The sequence below is a fragment of the Anabas testudineus genome, chromosome 19, assembly GCF_900324465.2.
Source record: "Anabas testudineus chromosome 19, fAnaTes1.2, whole genome shotgun sequence".
Taxonomy (NCBI): Eukaryota; Metazoa; Chordata; class Actinopteri; order Anabantiformes; family Anabantidae; genus Anabas; species Anabas testudineus.
The window spans coordinates 10,474,082-10,492,126 of NC_046628.1; the positions used below are offsets into that span (position 1 = coordinate 10,474,082).

Genomic DNA, 18,045 nt, shown 5'->3' on the forward strand with positions numbered 1-18,045 from the left:
ATATTGAAATTAAAAGTAATTTGTTACCTGGTGGTGTAGTGAAATGTGGGAAATGCATACTGTATATACATACACACCTCTGTGCATTTGCCGAAGGTCATGACTCTGAATCAACACTGTTGTTCCCATTTTTCCAGCAATTCATCTACAACTTCATGTTGGCAACAAAATCTGCAGTTTTACTATAACATCTATAACAAATACTTAGGCCAAAATGAAAAGTAAAACAATACGTTTTTATTTATTATACTACTATATGACAGCAAATTACAAAAACAAAGCATGTTTTTCCAATGTTAAATAAAAACCAAAAACAAAAGAAAAAACACAAATCGAACACAGCAGGCCGTACAGTGGACAGTTACAAAGCGTTCTGAGTCGGTGTCAAATCTTTACAGTGGAACAGTTCTCTTATAGAGCCAACATCTGTATTATCTGCAATAATTCACCCAAGTAAAGAAGCCACTAAGACTCACAGGGCTCATTCACAAAGTATTGTTGTTTTGTCCTCGGATGCTTCTACATGTCCTGTTCCGACACCGTACTAACACAAACTGTTATTTTAACACTTTGTCAGACTTGAACACCCCAAAACGGTATCAAATTTACAGTAACTGATGAATTTCAACCGTTTGTTTACAACCAGGGTTGTAAACTGGGTTGTTCAAGGAAAGGCAATGGTGGAGTGACACTTAAATCATGCGTTTGATTGATTCTTCATCCCATTACAAAGCCCCTTTTTCCAAAACAGGAGATTTAGCTAAGCTCTGCACCATCTACTGCCAGACCCTGTTTGTTTTCCCCCCATTTTTAACAAAGACAAATTCCTAAAAATAACTTTGGTTTATCTGGTGATGACAAAGATCTTTTTCAGTAGGAGTGAAACATGGACAAGGAATTTAAAAACTGATATTAGATCTAGATTTGCTAGTGTTTAAACAAAAGTTGCAATACTCTGAAAGCATGCTGAAGCACACTTCTTTGTGGCCCAAAAAAGGCAGATGCAGATTAAAATAAATGGTCAATTTGTGTAAGTAGTATAAAAAACATTTTACTGTATTTCTGCAAATTAATCAGAGGAGTTAGGAATGAAATGTGCTTCAAATCCCAACCTCGTACCAACAACTTTTTTTTGTGGGAATTTATTTTGTGCTATTATAGTTGACCTAATTTGCATTGTTTTGGCTTTTTTTTTTTCCAAAAGTGAATAAGTTACATCTCAGAGCTTTAAATAATTTGTCAAAACTAAATCTAAAAATATACTTCCCCCTTTTCTCTGTAAAAATTAGAGTGAAAACATCTGTTCACCTCTCTCAGTTTGACACTACGTCCACCTTCCAGAATCATCCTGCCCCGTTTACCAAAGGCAGCAGTTGTCATAACTGGAAAGTAAATGTATGTTGTGTGAGAAGAGCAGTCACGTCTGGAAGTATGTCCCAATGTGTGAGGTTGGGGTTACATGGACATGTGTTCAGGGAGCACATAGGAGATGTCGTCCCAGGGGTGCCGGTACAGACCCTGTTTCAGCCTTTTCTGGTCAAGGTAATGACCTGAAGTAAGAGAGACACAAGTTAGATTTTATTTTAATACTTCAACAGCTAGTGTCATGACTTACACTGAATGAGACTCACCAATAAATCCCATACTCCGACCAAGGACAAAGATCCCATTTAGTGCACCGATCTCCACAAACTCATCGGCCTCATCTCTGGAACCAGTTCACGTGAGACAATATTAGAGAAAACAATAATGCACAACAATAATGCAACTCTGAACATTTTAACATGCATCTATGCATGACACCAGCCTTGTAACTGATGTTCTACAAGTTCAAATAATGTCCAGTTGTCTGCTTTTGTTGAAAAAATATCATGGGTGCATACAAAAACAAAACTTTACCGTGTGAAGCCACCACATGTCCTAAGCAGGTCCACAAAGGCAACACCAATAAAACCATCTACATTGAGGATCAGATTCGGTTTCTAGAAAATAAGAGGAAGGATAAAAAGAAAAGATCAGTAAGTCAACTGTTCTTTTTGTAAAATCTGGACAATACGCTGGATCCTTTACTTATTACTAATATTACTGTGATAGTACATCATCTGACAGACTTATTCCTCAAGATAATTCTATTTAGTTTTTTTATTTGACTTTGACAAAGTATTCACGTTTTGCTTCATTCTTGATAACTCAGCTGATAATTACCTTTGATGTGGTGATTTTCTCTACGTCTAGGGCGTAGTCGAGCAGCTGAGTGGAAGTGAAATGCTGTTTAACAAAGTCCTTCAGAATCTGCACCCGCATGTCTGGATTGTTGATCTGAAAATAGAAACCATTTTAAAAAGGGTGCTGTATCTTGTTTTATTGTGTTTTATTATGTAATTAAAAAAAAAAAAAAAAAAGTTCTTAAATGTAACTAAGACATTCAATTCTCTGCATTTTAATTTATAGCTCATCATCACGTAAATTCAGATGATGTGAAAAGCTAAGTGCTGCTCACTGATTTGACCCTGTGGCCAATGCCCATGATCAGCTTTCCGTCCTTCTTCATCTTGTTGACAAACTCCATGGGCAGCATGCCACTATCAAATGCTTTGCTGAACTGCTTTGCAGCTGCATCCAAAGCCCCTCCAAAACGGTCCCCCTAAAAATATGAATAAATCATATTTCAATACAGAAACAATTTTGTTAGTTTGAACTACTTTTTTTCAAAATGTGGACCAGGTTCAACAAAGGATCTGGGGGCTGACAGTTGTGTGTTTGCGTGGGCCTGTGTGAGAGCAATACTGACGATGGTGAGCAGGCCAGACGTGAGACTTGAGATCAGGTCTTTGCCAGCTCGAGCACAGACAATGGTGTTGTGTGCACCAGAGACAGCAGGCCCGTGGTCAGCAGTCACCATCAGGCACATTTCAATGAACTGGCAGGCATAGCGGGGCAATCTAGACAGAAACGCAGCGAAGCCACTGAAATATTTCTGTCGAAAGTAAATTAGCGGACAGTTCTCTAAATAACTGCTAAACACCAGTTGTCTAATCGTCACACCAACCTGCGCTGGAACCAGAGCAAGCCCAGCACTCCTCCTAAGCCCATCTCCTCTTTAAAGACCTCAGTGATTGGCATGCCAGCGTAGATCAGCTCCTGGCCACGCTCGTCACAGATGCTCGTCATGAATGAGGCTGGTTTACGGATCAGGCCCAACTCCTGGAAATTCAAGTACAGAGTAAAACAAATATAAAATGGTGAGAAAGCGTTTAAGTCGGTGTGAAGCAGTGTATACTACATGTCATCAGGTCAGGTACATTTCATTTTAGTATAGATAGGCCACTGATGCGTTTGACATGAACTGTGGCGCTGTTACAGGTTTTGTCCACTAGAGAGCAGTGTAAAATGTTCAGCTCTGTGCAGATCATTAATAAAAATATTTAACTATTATTTGCATTACTACAATTATGTTATTTAAAAGGCGTAAGCAAAAGTTACTTACCCTGGCCCAAGAGTAATCCATTGGTACTGTTGGGGGAGGAACCTCCTGGGCAGGAATGATGGTACCATTTGCCACCAGATCATCATAAACAGTCCTGTTTCACCATAATAACAGTCAGTGAAAACCCATTAAACTGATGCAGTAATTGTGATATGACTGCGATAGAATTACTACCTGATGACATTGCCCAGCTCATCAAAGCTCTTTGGTACAAAAGCTCCAGCATCCCTGAGAGCCTGGTTCTTGGCAACTGCTGTTTCTGAGGCCTGGTTAGCACAGGCTCCTGCATGGCCAAACTGAACCTAAACACAAGAGCATGACAGATGTAGCTCAAAAACACTGAACTCTCAACAAATAAACTAACAACAAAAACAAAACAATAACTCTATCCCCACCCACCCCCCTTCTCTTAAAAACAGCCAACAGACAGACCTCTGAAGCAAACATTGTGGCACAGGTTCCAATACACCAGCACACCACAGGTTTGGTTATCCTGCCCTCCCTGATACCTTGGCAGATCTTGTACTCCTCTGTGCCTCCAACCTGCATTTCAGGTGAAATGAAAGATGGTTAACTTAGAAACATTTTTACTAAATAAACAATAACAAATACACTCAGTATGTCACATGTAATACAGCCAATAAGGAATGAATGTTTAGAAGCTGCGCCCACCTCTCCTAGTACCACTATCATCTTGATTCCTGGAGTGTCCTGGTAGCGCAGGACGTGATCCATGAAGGTGGAGCCAGGATACCTGGACAATGAAACAAAACAGAGGCAAAAAGTATTTTACATAGGAATATTTTACTGCAGAGTGGACACAAATCATCTAAAAGTCCCAAAGAGTAGTCTCAACAGGATTCAACATGACAAATAATACTGAAATAGGTTCTTGTACCTGTCTCCTCCGATGGCCACGCCTTCATAGACGCCATCTGTGGTGCGGGAGATGATGTTGTTCAACTCGTTTGACATTCCCCCAGAGCGTGACACATAGGCCACACTGCCAGGACGATAAAGTTTGGAAGCCAGGATGTTGTCCAACATGCCGCCAGTGTTGCCGATCTTGAAACAGCCCGGCTTGATGCCACCAACCTGATAGACATAAAATAATAGGTATCAAATAAATGACTGTCACCTTCTTCATTTTACATAGACTGATGACTAAACACATTACACATTCTCAGATGCAGACAATAACTCTCACCGTAGCCGGTCCAATGATAGTGATTCCTTTCTCATCAGCCATCTTGATCATCTTCCTTGTTTGGGCTTCAGGGATACCTTCAGCTATAATGGCAATGGTGTGAATCTGGCAACACATGTAGATAAAAGAAATCCCTATCACATCTAACTGAATATCAGGTGCAATCATTAACAAAACATTTTACAGTATGTCTTTCTACCTGTGAGTACTGCATGGCCTCCACTGTGCTGTCGAAGGCTGAGCGCAGTGAAGCAAAGCTGATCAGGACGTCCACCTCCGAGTGCTTCTTCATGGCATCAGCCATGTTCTTATAGACTGGCAGCAGGATTTCCTTGTGGCCCCAGTAGAACTTTTGCTTGTGATCCCCGCTGGAAAGAATATAAATGTAATTTGAGCAAATTAATTTTACAACATAAAAAGATATTTCCTACAGTGTGTCCATGACTGCAGTAATTTAAACCTTGGCACAGTTTTTTTTTTTTTTTTTTTTTTAAATAAATATCATGGGAAGCCAACTGTCAATCTGTTTTAAAAGTGTATAGAGTAAATGTCTTTAACAGTCAATGTCAATGTCGTCAGTAGTCACATCTTAGGTAACTTACGTGAAGGGGTAGACCATGGCTGCCACAGAGGGTTCATCACGAGAGCATACGTAGTCAAAGTCCAGCATCCCTTGCACGGCACGTGTTTGCATGCCCCAGACAATGGACTTAGTGCGTTTGCTGAAGAGTGTGGTGGCTTTGGCTAAATGAACAAGATGGTAGAGAAAGAGTGAGAAATTCAGCTCACAGCATCAGTAGAAAGGAGGACAAAATACAAATAACCATAGGAGGGGTGAGCTTTGGACTAAAACAGCAGGAATGGAAATGTAACAAGCAGATTACAGAGTCCGCACGCCAAGGATACAGACACAGGATGTAGAGAAAATAACTGTTTTTGATTAAAGACTTTGTTGCAATAAAATTGCAAGCTGCTAAAATACAAAGGTCAGTCAAAGTATATTACACACGCACACTCCAAAAAAACACCACCTGGATTTAACTAAGTAAATAGGTTAGATCCTCCCATTGGATAATTACTGCATAGATGCCAACAAGTTATTTAACTCTAACTGATGCAGTGAGTAGCTTCTCATTTCTTAAACCACCATGTCTGAAGACACATCCTGTGGTCGTGGAAAAGATGTAAATGTGTTTCAGAAGGGTCAAATTATTGTCATGCATCAAGCAAACAAAATATCTAAGGAGATTGATGAAACTACTAAAACTGGGCTGAGAACAGTCCAATGGAAGAAGGTCATGTGGTCTGATGAGTCCAGATTTATCCTGTTCCAGAGTGACGGGTACATCAGGATAAGAAGAAAGGGGGGTGAAGTGATGCACCCACTGCCCCCCAAGCCTGTGGGGGCAGTTCTATGATCTGGGATCGCTGTAGTTGGTCAGGTCTAAGTTCAGCAACGTTATGTGTCCAAAGAATGAGGTCAGCTGACTACCTGAATATACTGAATCACCAGTTTATTCCATCAATGGAGTTTTTTCTTCCCTGATGTTACGAACATATTCCTAGATGACAATGTCAGGATTCATCAGGCTCAAATTGTGAAAGAGTGGTTCAGGGAGCATGACACATCATTTTCACACAGTGGTCTGACTCTCCAATCAACAATACAAGATCTTGCAGGAAAAATTAATGCAACTCTGGACAGGAATAAATGTCTATATATTTATCTCTATATTATACCCCCCCCCCCCACACTTTCTCCTTTAAACATGGACTTTCCCCTTGACATTTGACAATTTAGCCAACTGTGTTTTGACATAGGATATGTAATTTGATGTTTTCACAGTCATAATCTATGCTGACAGATGCTCAGTGTCAATTTACACAGAGTCTAATGGAATACACTTTCAACCAGCTTACTCAGTCCAGTATTTATATTTAATCCTCTACCCTCCAAGTTAGACGGTTAAAATTAATTAGCAGCTTAACAATGTTAAAATTAGAACTTGGATAGGGGACACTTTGAAACACAGGTTAGGTTAAAAACCTTTTCCACACACGTTGTAAACTTAGTTTTGCACAAGATCTAAGGCTAAGTATTAACAAGACACTGTCAGTTTGTGTATTTAAAGGAGTTCCAGTAGTGGTTTTACTGAGAATAGTTACCGTGTCTTCTTAGAGAAGTTAACTCACCATCTCATCACCAAAGAGGGAACATCATGTAAGACTGTCTGAAAGCCCTTGAGTGCTCATGACACAGCTGTCTAATACCGGTAACTGAAGCAATACATTTCAAGGCAAGGTCCACATACCACAGAAAACCAGCAGTAATTCAAGCTCAAGTGTAGCCAGACTGTGACAAGAAAAATTGGTTACTGTGCAACAGATCTGAAGATTGTGAAGTGTTCTGTTTTAAAAGCAGAAAGCCATGTTAGTGAAAGCAGTTTAAAGGGCAGGTAATCACCATGTTGCCACACATTTGTTATAGTCCTCCCAAGTCTTTCCTTCTCTCTGCCCAGGCTCACTATCTTCTTATGTTGCCTCTTTAACAGAGGCCTGATAAAGAATAATGTTTTTGGAAGAAACGGTGTCCAACTAATCTGTTTCAAATCAACAATGTAATCTTGCATCCCTCCTTTCAGTCTTCATGTCATTAATTTTCATGATAAAAATACCTAACATAATACTAATATATTTTACAGTATTTAGCAGACAAATTCAGAAAGGGAATGACTAATTTAGATTCAGTGACATAAAAAGTGTCTCTTAAGGGGGAGTAAGCCACCATCAGATTTGCAAAAAAGGACAGACGGCACCAGAGATGAAAATGGGAAGGTAGAGGAAAGTAGACAGAGGGCAGGAAGACAGGTTTTGTCACACCCTTCCATACCTCCGCTGCAACCTGAAGAGGCTTGTGCTTCTGTGACCCCCACGGAACGGAAAAACAAAACATGACAACATGGGTACAAAGAGAAAAAAATAAGTTCATCTTTAATGTCTTTTATTCATTGAACAGACTTCAATGCACTGTGGCAACTATCGTTTCTAAAACCACGGCATAATAAGCACAGCAGAGAAAAGAGCATGCAAAGCTCATCTGCTAAGGAGCATGCCTTTACTGTGCTAAATAAGCAATCTAAAATAAGTAGAGTCAAGCAACTTAAGCCACAATCAAAACTTCATTTCCGCATAGATTGTGCTGAATCTTCAAATTCTACAATCAAAACCAACTCTACACAACACATAACTCTTGTCTACAACACATTTTCATCTTCATTAAAAACCAAGTGATATGCTTATTTTGCAGATTATGTTAATTTTAAGTAGATTTTTTACTATGTAAAATACCCATAGAATTCAAGATGACATGATATAAACATGTAGGTGTCACACACAGAGACACTCATTTTGACCCAGATTGAAGAGTGAAAAGGGGCAAAACCAAGAAGAGTGTGTGCACAGTTGAGTACAGTGTGGACATGGCACACCTATCACTTACCTTTCCCATCGCCTGTGACCACATTCTTCAGAGGCCACAGTATAGAATGAAGCAAGTCTTAGAGAAACAAGCATGAAAGAGATGAGGGTGAGTGGACAATTTTTGTGGTGAAACAAAAACAGGAAAGGAGGATGAAATAGAAAGAAAATTAAAATGTAAAATAGCAGTGACAGCATTTTGGGGGGAGGGGGGGGGCGCAAGAGTGAGAAAAATGAAAAAGCAGAAGTGTATGAGTACAAATAGAGCCTTTCTGATAGGAAGCAGTCAGGAAGTGAGGGCTAATGTTTTATTTACCTGCTGGAAGACCTGCTTTAGACTTTTTTGCTGGCGTGGTATCATTTGGTGTCCTGGGCTCAGAGAACGAAGCCGTTCTTGTTGTAGCAGGAGTCTGATGCAGAGGTACAAACACTTATTAATCAAAGCCTAACAGAAAAGCACACAAAGTACAAGAGCAGACTGTATATAGCATACAATACAGCAACTTAAAAAAGTTCTGAAGTCCAGGGCTTTCAAAATTTCAGTGTTTGAACATACATGACTACATTATATAATACATAAGCAAATGCAACACTCATGTTTGTGCTACATCTGAATAAAATCTAAATGTATTTCAGCTATCTCTGCTGTTAATGAATCTTAGACAGTTGATAATCATTTACTTAAACTCTTACCAACAGTAACATTTCTTAACTTAATTTACTTTAAGAATAGACAACCAAGTCTCAAGCAAAACATCTGCAATATGTTTTAAGAAATAAACAGTAAAAATATGACCTGCTGACCACTCAATGTTCCCTCATTGTGTTTATAAATGTAAATACCATTCCACTGTTGCTGGCATTAAGGAGGAAGTTGGCGGTATGTGCATCCATTGGGGGCTGGTTGGGGATTGGCCGATGGCCTAGAGCCATTCCGACAATGGCCGTCATATGGGTCTCTGTACCAAAAACATGGATAGGGATACCTGTGGTCTTTCCTGTAGAGGAAAAACAAAAACACTTAAATAGCATAACAATATATCTGCTTATTTAAATATGTAAAGAAGAGGTAAACTAGTACATGGCATCTGCATTTCAAAACATTCATAAAACATTCATAATCTAATAATCCCTTCCTGTGTGGATCCACCCAATGTACTCACTCACCTACTTCCCCCATCACCCTAAGGCCCTCCTGGTAGTTTGGTCCACCACGTCTTACAAAGATGGTGACTTCATGCTCCTTTAGAGGACCTTGATAGTCTTTAATGGCCCTGACAATGCCCTGAAGGGAGAGACATGCATGGTCAGATATGTGGAGCACAAAACACCTTTGTAGTACTCCTAAATCTATATTTTTCTATGTTTATACACAGTACTTGATGCTGTCTACTATAATATGTTATTTATTATATGTTATGCATCTTCCATAGATTGTATAGTGTGTTGTTCTGCCAAAAGAAAGACAGAAAGGGGCTGCAGAGGCCGAAGTAGTTATTTGTGCTGATGTCATATTTCAAACAGACCTGAAACTATGAGATTGAAGTGCTATGGTGTTGGCACCATCTTAAAATCATCCCTGAACATAAATAAGATTAACGTGTTTTGTAAATGTACCCATTAGAGTAGCTCATGCTACTAATACAGACAGTATTTTTTAATATAAATATTCACTATGAAACTTTGCAGCATTCAGAGTTGACATTATTTGCTTCACCTTGAATGTGGCTGCTACATTGGTAAAGTTGGCAATACTTCCTCCAATGATCAGCACTTTCCCTGTAGGATACAGAGAGAGGGGGTGACATGTTAAGAATATGTTTATGACTGAAAGCTGACACCCAAGTAAGTTTGGTGGCAGCCATGAGGTCCATTGCTATAACATACATTTCATGGACAGTGGCCTTTTGACACACCAAGTGAAACAGCATTGAAGAAGAATGACCAAAACTGATTTTAATGCAACTTAATCAAGTTGAGTGAAAAATAATTGATCAGAAAAAATGTTTTCCTACAAGTATGTCTGGTAACTCCCCCCCCCACTCATTCACCTTTAGCACACTTTTTCTAGCCTGGATTGGGGGGACAAACCCTAATGACTGTACTCACCTTGAACATGTTTCTCCCGTGTCATGAGGGAGAGGATGGTTTTAGCGTAATCATATGTCTGTTGTTCGCTGGGGGCACCAGAGTACTCGCCATAGTTAGCCAGTTCATCCACTCCACCCAGGTCACAGATGGTGTCACTTTAAAAAAAAAAGAAAAAAAAAAAAAAAAGAGAGCTGGACAGTGAAGTCCCAACAGTACTTGGATACAGTAAGACTAAAACTTACCATGAAGAACTAGCCAGAACACCTGTGAATCCAAAACCCGATTTAGTTTATTTATCTGTGCTATGAAGCTCCATTGTTGTCTGAAAACAACAGGCACTAACAGCAGACACTAATGTTTCCCCACTGACTGATAAGGCTCAGTACAACAGACTAGTGGTGCAGCTTTAGTCAATAATGTTGGAGCTGCAAGGTGAGAGAAAAGAATCACATAGTCATGACATTCCTACAATCAGGTACAAGTGATGTTAATGGTGCACAAATTGAAAACCGATTGTTTACAGTATGAAATTCTGAATATTCAAGCACAATGACCTTCAGAGACTATGAGAGTGATGGCCGTTATTAGTCTGTTGAGCTGTTTATAGTATATAACTCCAGTGCCCCTATGTTTTGTACTGGAAAAAAAAAAAAAAACAAAAAAAAAAAACATGACACCCGTAACAGTGTGGCTCACTGGAGTGGTTTGGCTTTGTCCAGCAAGGAACAGACAAAAAAGCTGAATCAGGTTATGGATTCACAGATCTTATATTTAACAGAAGCAATTCATTGTTGGTTTTGTTCTTCTTATGTAATCTGTTTACAATTTGAAGAGATATATACACGTTACAACCCTAGAATTATAAAAAAAGGTACAGAGAAAAGCCAATGGAGCCAATACCTGTAGACTACCGACGCCCCTCCTCCAGCTACCATGGTCCAGATCCTCCCTCGAGGATTAAGCAGGGTCAGCTTTAGACTGGCACCACTCTTTGCATCCAGATCTGCAATATAGGCCTCCTACAAGTGGCAAAAACTATTATGGTGACAAACTATGCTCAACACGTGTTTGAATTACAACTTTACATCTATCAATATACTGTTGCAAAGCAGACAAATGACATTATATTATAATATATAATTATAATCTAAGACATCTGATTGACTTAACTTTACTTCAGATCTTACCTCTGGATATGCTTCTCTTCCAAATGGCGGTGGGAACTCCAAATCTCCCCATTTAGCCTTGCAGATATAATCTGCTGTTGCATCAATCTTGGCAGCCATATCAAGGATGTACACTCCATTTTGGGTGACAACTGATAAGCATAATTAAAGAATGTATTTGTTGATTAGACACTTTGGGTTATTTTACTTTAGTTTTACTTGAGCCAAACTATCAAGTTATCTATTTGTTACTATAAATAAATAATTCAATAGTAAGTATCCACAAATGTCCAGTGTTGCACAGTGAAGCTACAGACTTACCAAGTGGGTTGATCTCAAGGTAGGTGAAGTAGAGGTCCTCATACAAGTTGAAAAGACCCACTATAAAACTGGCCAAGACTCTACAAACAAATCAAGATAAAAAAAATACAGTATAAACACATAAAAAAAAATAACTAGACAGTCACAAGCATTTCCTAAATTACTTCAAACAGTTAGGAGAAATTGTGGCACTAATATTTTATAGTATGATATTTCACAGTGGTTCAGACCTTGCTTTCAAGGACAGAAATACTGTGTAAAAGAGAGATCAGCATGTTCTTGGCACCCTGGGTGTGATATTTGAAAAAGGGGAAAACTAAAACAAACTGCACAAGGTCACACAAAAGCACAAAACTAACACTTCAAACAGAAAGCCTCTTTAGTTCTCTGGCAGAATAAAGGAACCAACACTCAAGCAACCTATCTGGTTATCAGTGCATTGTATTTTTAGTAATATCTGGTTAAACATATGAGTAAGAACATCTCAACAAAGTCCCTCTAAGGTGAAATTTAATCAGCATGTTTCTTGGTGCCACGGCTGGATACAGAATATCAAGCAAAGTACAAAGTCTTAGCCTAGCATTTTCAAACCATTTAATACAAAATGGCAAAAAACGAATGCGGACAAAGTTGTTGGTACCATTCCTTCCATTAATGAAAGAAAATCCGACAATGGTGACAACTTGAAACTGACAAAAGTAATAATAAATAAAAGGGTAGGTAACAACAATTTTGTTCACGCCTGTATATCAAACAGCATCACATGATTGCTAGACATAATTTAAAGATAAAAATCTCATAGGTTTAGAGCTCATCATCAACTGAGAGTGTTACTTTGTAAATAAAGAAAAGAAGAAAAGGGTGTGTATGCGTACTGTTTTTTATCATCAGGAACCTGTGTGAGGAGCTGCTCTGTAACTTGGTGTTCACTCAGCTTGTTATCCACTGCAACCATCAGCCTCTGTGCCTTGGCATCCACATCACCCACCTCCACTCCTCCCTCATGGTGAAAAAGCACATGGTCTCCCTCCCGTGTGGCGTAGATACACACATAAAATTCCTCTTCCTGGGTGAAAATTTGGCAAATTACAAGCATACAATAACACATTTCAGATATTCCGAAAATTTCTACTATCTCGGTCATTTAGTTATATGAATAATATTCTTCAAAACCATCAAGTTCCCCATTTTAACCAAACCGACCTTCATACAGGCTGAGTTCTCATGTGTTCTCACACATTTAGCAGAGAAAGCACAAGCTGCAGCTACATTTACACTACAAGTAATGTAAAGAAATCAACTGGATCATACGGACATTTGCCTAAATATAGAGCATTGTATTCCTGTGCGCTGTTCCTGGATGTTTCATTGTCCTGCTTGTACGACTTGTTCCCTTGGTTAGTGTATGCCTATGCAACCTTATAAAGGCCACACACATAATTTGACTCAGCTTTCAAATATAATAAACAGGATGTGGAATGAAAAAACCCTTGCATAGCTGAAATACGTTACCTGTGTGTGGGGGACAAATGGCTCAATGAGGAAGTTCTTCAGTAAGCCCTTTGCTTTTCCCACCTACAGCATTCAAGGCAAACAATGTTACAAACCACAATCGTGTTATATCGCTCAAGTAACCTGCAAGAAAGAGCAATTGCGTTCAACTTACAGTGGTCTCTTTCATGAGGTGGGTTTTCAGCCACTCCTGGACACCCTGCAGGTCCAGATTGATGCCCACCAACCCAAGTTTTCCACGCCGTTTGATTAGTTGATCTGGCTTCACCACCAGCCGCTACAGGGGCACCAAGTGGAAGAGACATTGGAGTTCAGATATGTAAATACTGGTGTAACAAATCCAACTGAAAGCAGATGGACCCCTAAGGCATTCTCAGGATAGATCAGATGTTCTCTTTAGCATGTTCCGGACCTACCTGGGGTCTCTACCAGTTAGATGTGTCCTGACCATAAATGAGGTGAAAGCTTTGCCTTCCAACTCCCTTTTCACTACAATTTTTTTTTGTTTTTTGAAACTCCTGAATTACCGCAGACACCACACCAATCCAATCATCAATCACACACTACACTTTTCACCAAGATAAATAGTTTTCAACACTGAAATCTAACCAGTGGGTTCTCAGGTTGCTGCCCTGACAGGCACAGACAACCTTGAGACGGCAACTGAAAACACCTGTTCCCAAAATGGAGGCTCTATATCCCTGTTCTCCTGCACGATACAGAACAATTCCCATATAGAAGCCTTAGCCAGATGTTCCTAGATCACACTGATGACACTCATGTGTGGAGGCACATGAAGCAGCGTTCATAAAAGGCAGAGTGCCTTTTACATAGTCGGGCAAAATCAAACTAGACCTCTTTGCCTAATGCCAATTTCCTCATTTCCACGCAATCAAAACCATAACAGTGTTTGAAAACTAACACAGTTTCACAACACTGTAATGATAACAAAATAACCTACACATTATGTATAGAGTTTCAGATCATTTCAATCATTTCTCAGCTGAGGAAACAACAGTGACAATGTCAATAGCATACCAGCCTTTGCAAGACACACTTACACAATACTGTAATAATAATACAATATCCTGCAAAACCAATGACGCTTGTCATTTCAGTCATTTTTCGCTGAAAAAACAAATCTAAAACACTCTTGTTCAGCAGTAGGCTTTTGCAGATCTACAGTATATTGCCAGTTGCAGCAGCCTCACCTCTGTCAGAAGCCATGGATGTTCCTGTTTGAGGAGGTTCCAGTCAGTCTCAGCAGTTACACTGGCATAGTGGAAGCGGTTCTTCACGGCTGCTGAAGTGCAGATATACTTGTACAAAAACTCTTTTCCCGTCTGTTCTGAGATGGCTTTCGCCGACATGGCTGCACTAGTTAGCACAAGACCTTAGGGAAAAGGAAGCCAAAATTAAAGTAACAACATCATCCTAATGAATATTCATGGATAAAACAAGACATTGTGTGGTTGTTAAAGAAACAGAAATTTTTGTGCACATGCTATGTGGTGTACAAGTGAATGATTGTTATAATTTAATAGTTAAACTGCCTCACAGTAATGTTTTACAAAGTCAGACTCACAAGACTACCATTAAACTAATGGGTTACATGTTTTGTTGAATTCAAGCTAAGTGGCTTTCCAAATGCTTATCTGTGTTTTACAGTGAAATCTTTTGCTACAGCTGTGATCTAAACTGTAAGAAGTATTTCCTATCTGCTCCATGACCACATATTTACCCAACACATATGATTAGCCTCAATATAACAAACACACAGTGTTGAAAATCTAAAGAGGCCTACAAACCAAGAAATTAATGGGCCAAGATCAGATGATTCTGTGCATCAGAACAGCTTAAAATGAGCTTGTCTTAAAATCTGTATAAATTGGCATCCTTCATACACAGTAAAAATATCATAAATTTACCAAAACCCATCAGTTTTGTTCTGCTTACTTTGTCACTACTGTGCTTATTCATCTAGAATAATCATTTCTGTGTTTAAGTTAACAACATTTGCCACTGCAGAAAGTACAGATTTAACAGTAATGATAAATCTGAGGTTTGAGGTTGTTGTTTGCGACTGAAGACAGTTTAATTATTCTTGTTCTTTAACCAAACCAAAAGACCCTAAATCTACAATGACAATAAATCTGTTTTCACCTCAGACTGGTTACAGTGATGTTTACCAACTGGGCTGTAGGCTGATGCAATCATACTACCGGCATGAAACTGTTGATGAAGGAGAAGGCAATGAACACTCTTCAATACCAGTTTTAAAGTTTAAAGGTTGGGGTTCAATAATGCTTAAACATCCACTAAATCACAGAGTCCCATGTCAAATATTAAAAAGTGTTCACACACTTTACTCTAGATCCTTTCTTTCAGGCAACAAAACTTGTCCAACATGTGATTAGGAGAGAAAAAAAGGAAGAAGATTGAACAAAATCACATTACAGTACTGGAAGATGCAGCAGTAATGATTAGTTGATCCATGGAAAATTATTCTATAAATATCGTTTATTTGTTTGAGTAAAATAAATATCACCACCTTTCACTCTGAAAAACTGCAGTGGAGATTTTTTCTAGCATTTGATGCATAAAATCATTACCAGATATTGAGAAATAAACACTAACATTCGTATTTCAATAAAAATAATGACTACTGAGAAATAAACATTAGGTACAGTAGTGCTGACACGAGAAATCTAACATGGCTGAGAATCTCACAACTGTAGTGTGTCTAAAAAAAAAGATGCGATGGATATGATAAGCCAACACAAAAACAACCAGTTGCACTGATTGTCTTGACATTCCTGTTTCAAACATCACATGTTGTCAGGCCAGTTTGGCAGACTCACACTGCCAATGATGCCTCAACCTACACAAACATGCATTTATGTGGTAATGTTTATTTTGTTTATAAAACTCAAATTGCTCATGATGCAAAGAAACAGGACAGCTAGAGAGCAATTTGCGCACGGTCAAAACTAGTCCATGAAGTTCCTTCCACTACCTCCACCACAAACCAAACAGTAGTAAGCAGTAAGCCTTGATAATAGCCATCTTATCTCCTCCGCCTATGTGTTACTGATAACATTTTATGGTGGTTTTATATCAGCTTGGGGAATATGAGCAATGGCTTTTTGGGAGCATCTGCGTCAGCTGTAGTCCTACAACACAGTCAGTCTTGCAAGAGGTCTGTGGTATCTCACCAAGGGAGCCTGGCTAGCTTAGCGTGCTATCCTGTCATGCTTTCAGAAGCAGATGTCCCAGTATTTAGCTTACTATAATCCACGGGTCCCATCTAATGTTGGAAGACACCAGGCCATGAAATTTTGGGTCACTTTACAAGCTCCTGAGACCAAGGGAGTTGGATTTGGACACAGCAGCATCACAGAGGCCCCCCTCCATGTGGGGGCTATTGCTTCAGACACAGCTGCAGTTTGATGAACTGGTGCTATAGCATCACTTCTCTGCTGCTGCAGCATGTGCGTCAGGCCAACATTACCGCTGCGTGAATGAAGCTCTTGTACCACCACCACCACCACCACCACCACCACCACACCCACTCCCCAGACTGTGGCCTGACCTAGCTAGCCTGGCAAGTTGAATAACTTTATCTGAGCTGCCTGTGGGTAAATAAGGAACAACTTCCTGGACAGGGCAAATAACAGGCAGATGTAGAGGGTGTAGCAAAACCTGTAATGAGCCACGAACACGGACAAAAAGCTTTCTGTTTGTGGATGATGCAAAGTGAAGTCAGCCTGTGATTAATTTGAGCTCTGCCTTGTTTTCAGGGGAGAGATGCGTCTTAACCATTTCAGTTAGACACGTTAACTTTACTTTAAAGCCTAATAAGCTAATGTAAGACACAGCTGTGTCGTTTCTGCCTCTTATCAGGATGGCAGTGACTACAGTTTTGACACTGAAACCTCCCAGCATCTCACATCCGCTAACCCCAAGTCCTGACTGACAGACAGAGAGTCAAGCTGGCTAACTGCTGTAGCCTCACGCTGGCGCTACTAGCTAGCTGGTACTCACAAAAAGCTACCGTTTCAAATAGCCGAGCGAAAGCAGTTACCTTGTCAATGAAAGTGGCCCTTTATTAAGGTACGAGAATCGCGTCCACGGTGAGAAATGACACCGCTAAACAGTCACTTCTTCTTATAACGAAGTGCAGTCCTGCCAGCCCGTCGCCTCCTCACCCCTCCTGTCTCACCATAATCTGGCGACCGATTACACGTCGGTGCTGCGCTCTGATTGGCTTAAATGTGATCATGTGATGATGTCAGTTACACTAATGCCTAATATTAAGAGCTGGTCCACAATAAAGCACCATAAAACTACTAAACTGCAGCATTTAAAAATAATAAATCATTTAAAAAGACATTTGCCAAAACAAAACGTTAATTCAGATGTTTTTTTTTTTGCCTCTATTTCAATGAGTTCCCATATGATCAAATTGACCTTGAAACCTTAACCCAAACATGAGTGATGTTTATGTTTCACCTGGAAATCAACACAGTTTTGTGCACAAGAATTTTCCGTTTTTGTCTAGTTGTAGTCACGTATTGAAAGTATTTATTATAAAGAGGCAGCTGCTCAGATCACTGTATATTTGTTTTAAACTAATTGAACACTATAATAAAGGCATTTATAGTATTGTAGAAAGTGGTTCATGTTTTGTATGTATCTTAATCTAAATTCTGGCTGTCAAAGTAATGTGATTAAGAAATTAACAATACCTAAGTTCAGTACTTGAGGAAATAGACTTTTACATC

The 18,045-nt window shown here is 39.4% G+C and overlaps 1 protein-coding gene across 5 annotated transcripts; it reads right to left on the reverse strand.

Moving 5' to 3' along the window:
* Positions 1–754: 754 nt before the first annotated feature.
* On the reverse strand, positions 755–17,504 carry aclyb (ATP citrate lyase b). 5 transcript variants are annotated; one of them, XM_026352069.1, is made up of 31 exons: positions 17,346–17,504; positions 15,425–15,493; positions 14,473–14,654; positions 13,416–13,538; positions 13,262–13,324; positions 12,625–12,815; positions 11,750–11,829; positions 11,450–11,580; positions 11,163–11,281; positions 10,281–10,417; positions 9,889–9,950; positions 9,339–9,456; positions 9,015–9,169; positions 8,488–8,581; positions 8,194–8,250; positions 7,585–7,614; positions 5,297–5,438; positions 4,894–5,062; positions 4,695–4,799; positions 4,386–4,582; positions 4,160–4,241; positions 3,920–4,030; positions 3,662–3,789; positions 3,488–3,581; positions 3,050–3,204; positions 2,792–2,942; positions 2,501–2,644; positions 2,206–2,319; positions 1,900–1,982; positions 1,632–1,708; positions 1,456–1,550 (listed from the first exon to the last, which is right to left on the reverse strand). In XM_026352069.1, the coding sequence occupies exons 3-31, from the start codon at positions 14,629–14,631 to the stop codon at positions 1,456–1,458; spliced, it is 3,366 nt and encodes a 1,121-aa protein (XP_026207854.1). In that variant the 5' UTR covers positions 14,632–14,654; positions 15,425–15,493; positions 17,346–17,504. The 5 variants fall into 5 exon arrangements, with proteins under 5 accessions (XP_026207851.1, XP_026207854.1, XP_026207852.1 ...); XM_026352067.1 differs by lacking the exon at positions 15,425–15,493; XM_026352066.1 differs by lacking the exons at positions 15,425–15,493; positions 17,346–17,504 and having other exon boundaries at positions 755–1,550; positions 14,473–14,631.
* Positions 17,505–18,045: the final 541 nt, after the last annotated feature.

Coding starts and splice junctions, on each gene's coding strand:
- aclyb (XM_026352066.1), bottom strand. CDS start 14,631: ATGTCGGCGAAAGCCATCTCAGAACAGACGGGAAAAGAGTTTTTGTAC. Junction 5,063..5,296: donor GCCATGGTCTACCCCTTCAC/GTAAGTTACCTA, acceptor TATTCTTTCCAG/CGGGGATCACAAGCAAAAGT. Junction 1,983..2,205: donor AGAAAATCACCACATCAAAG/GTAATTATCAGC, acceptor CTTATTTTCTAG/AAACCGAATCTGATCCTCAA.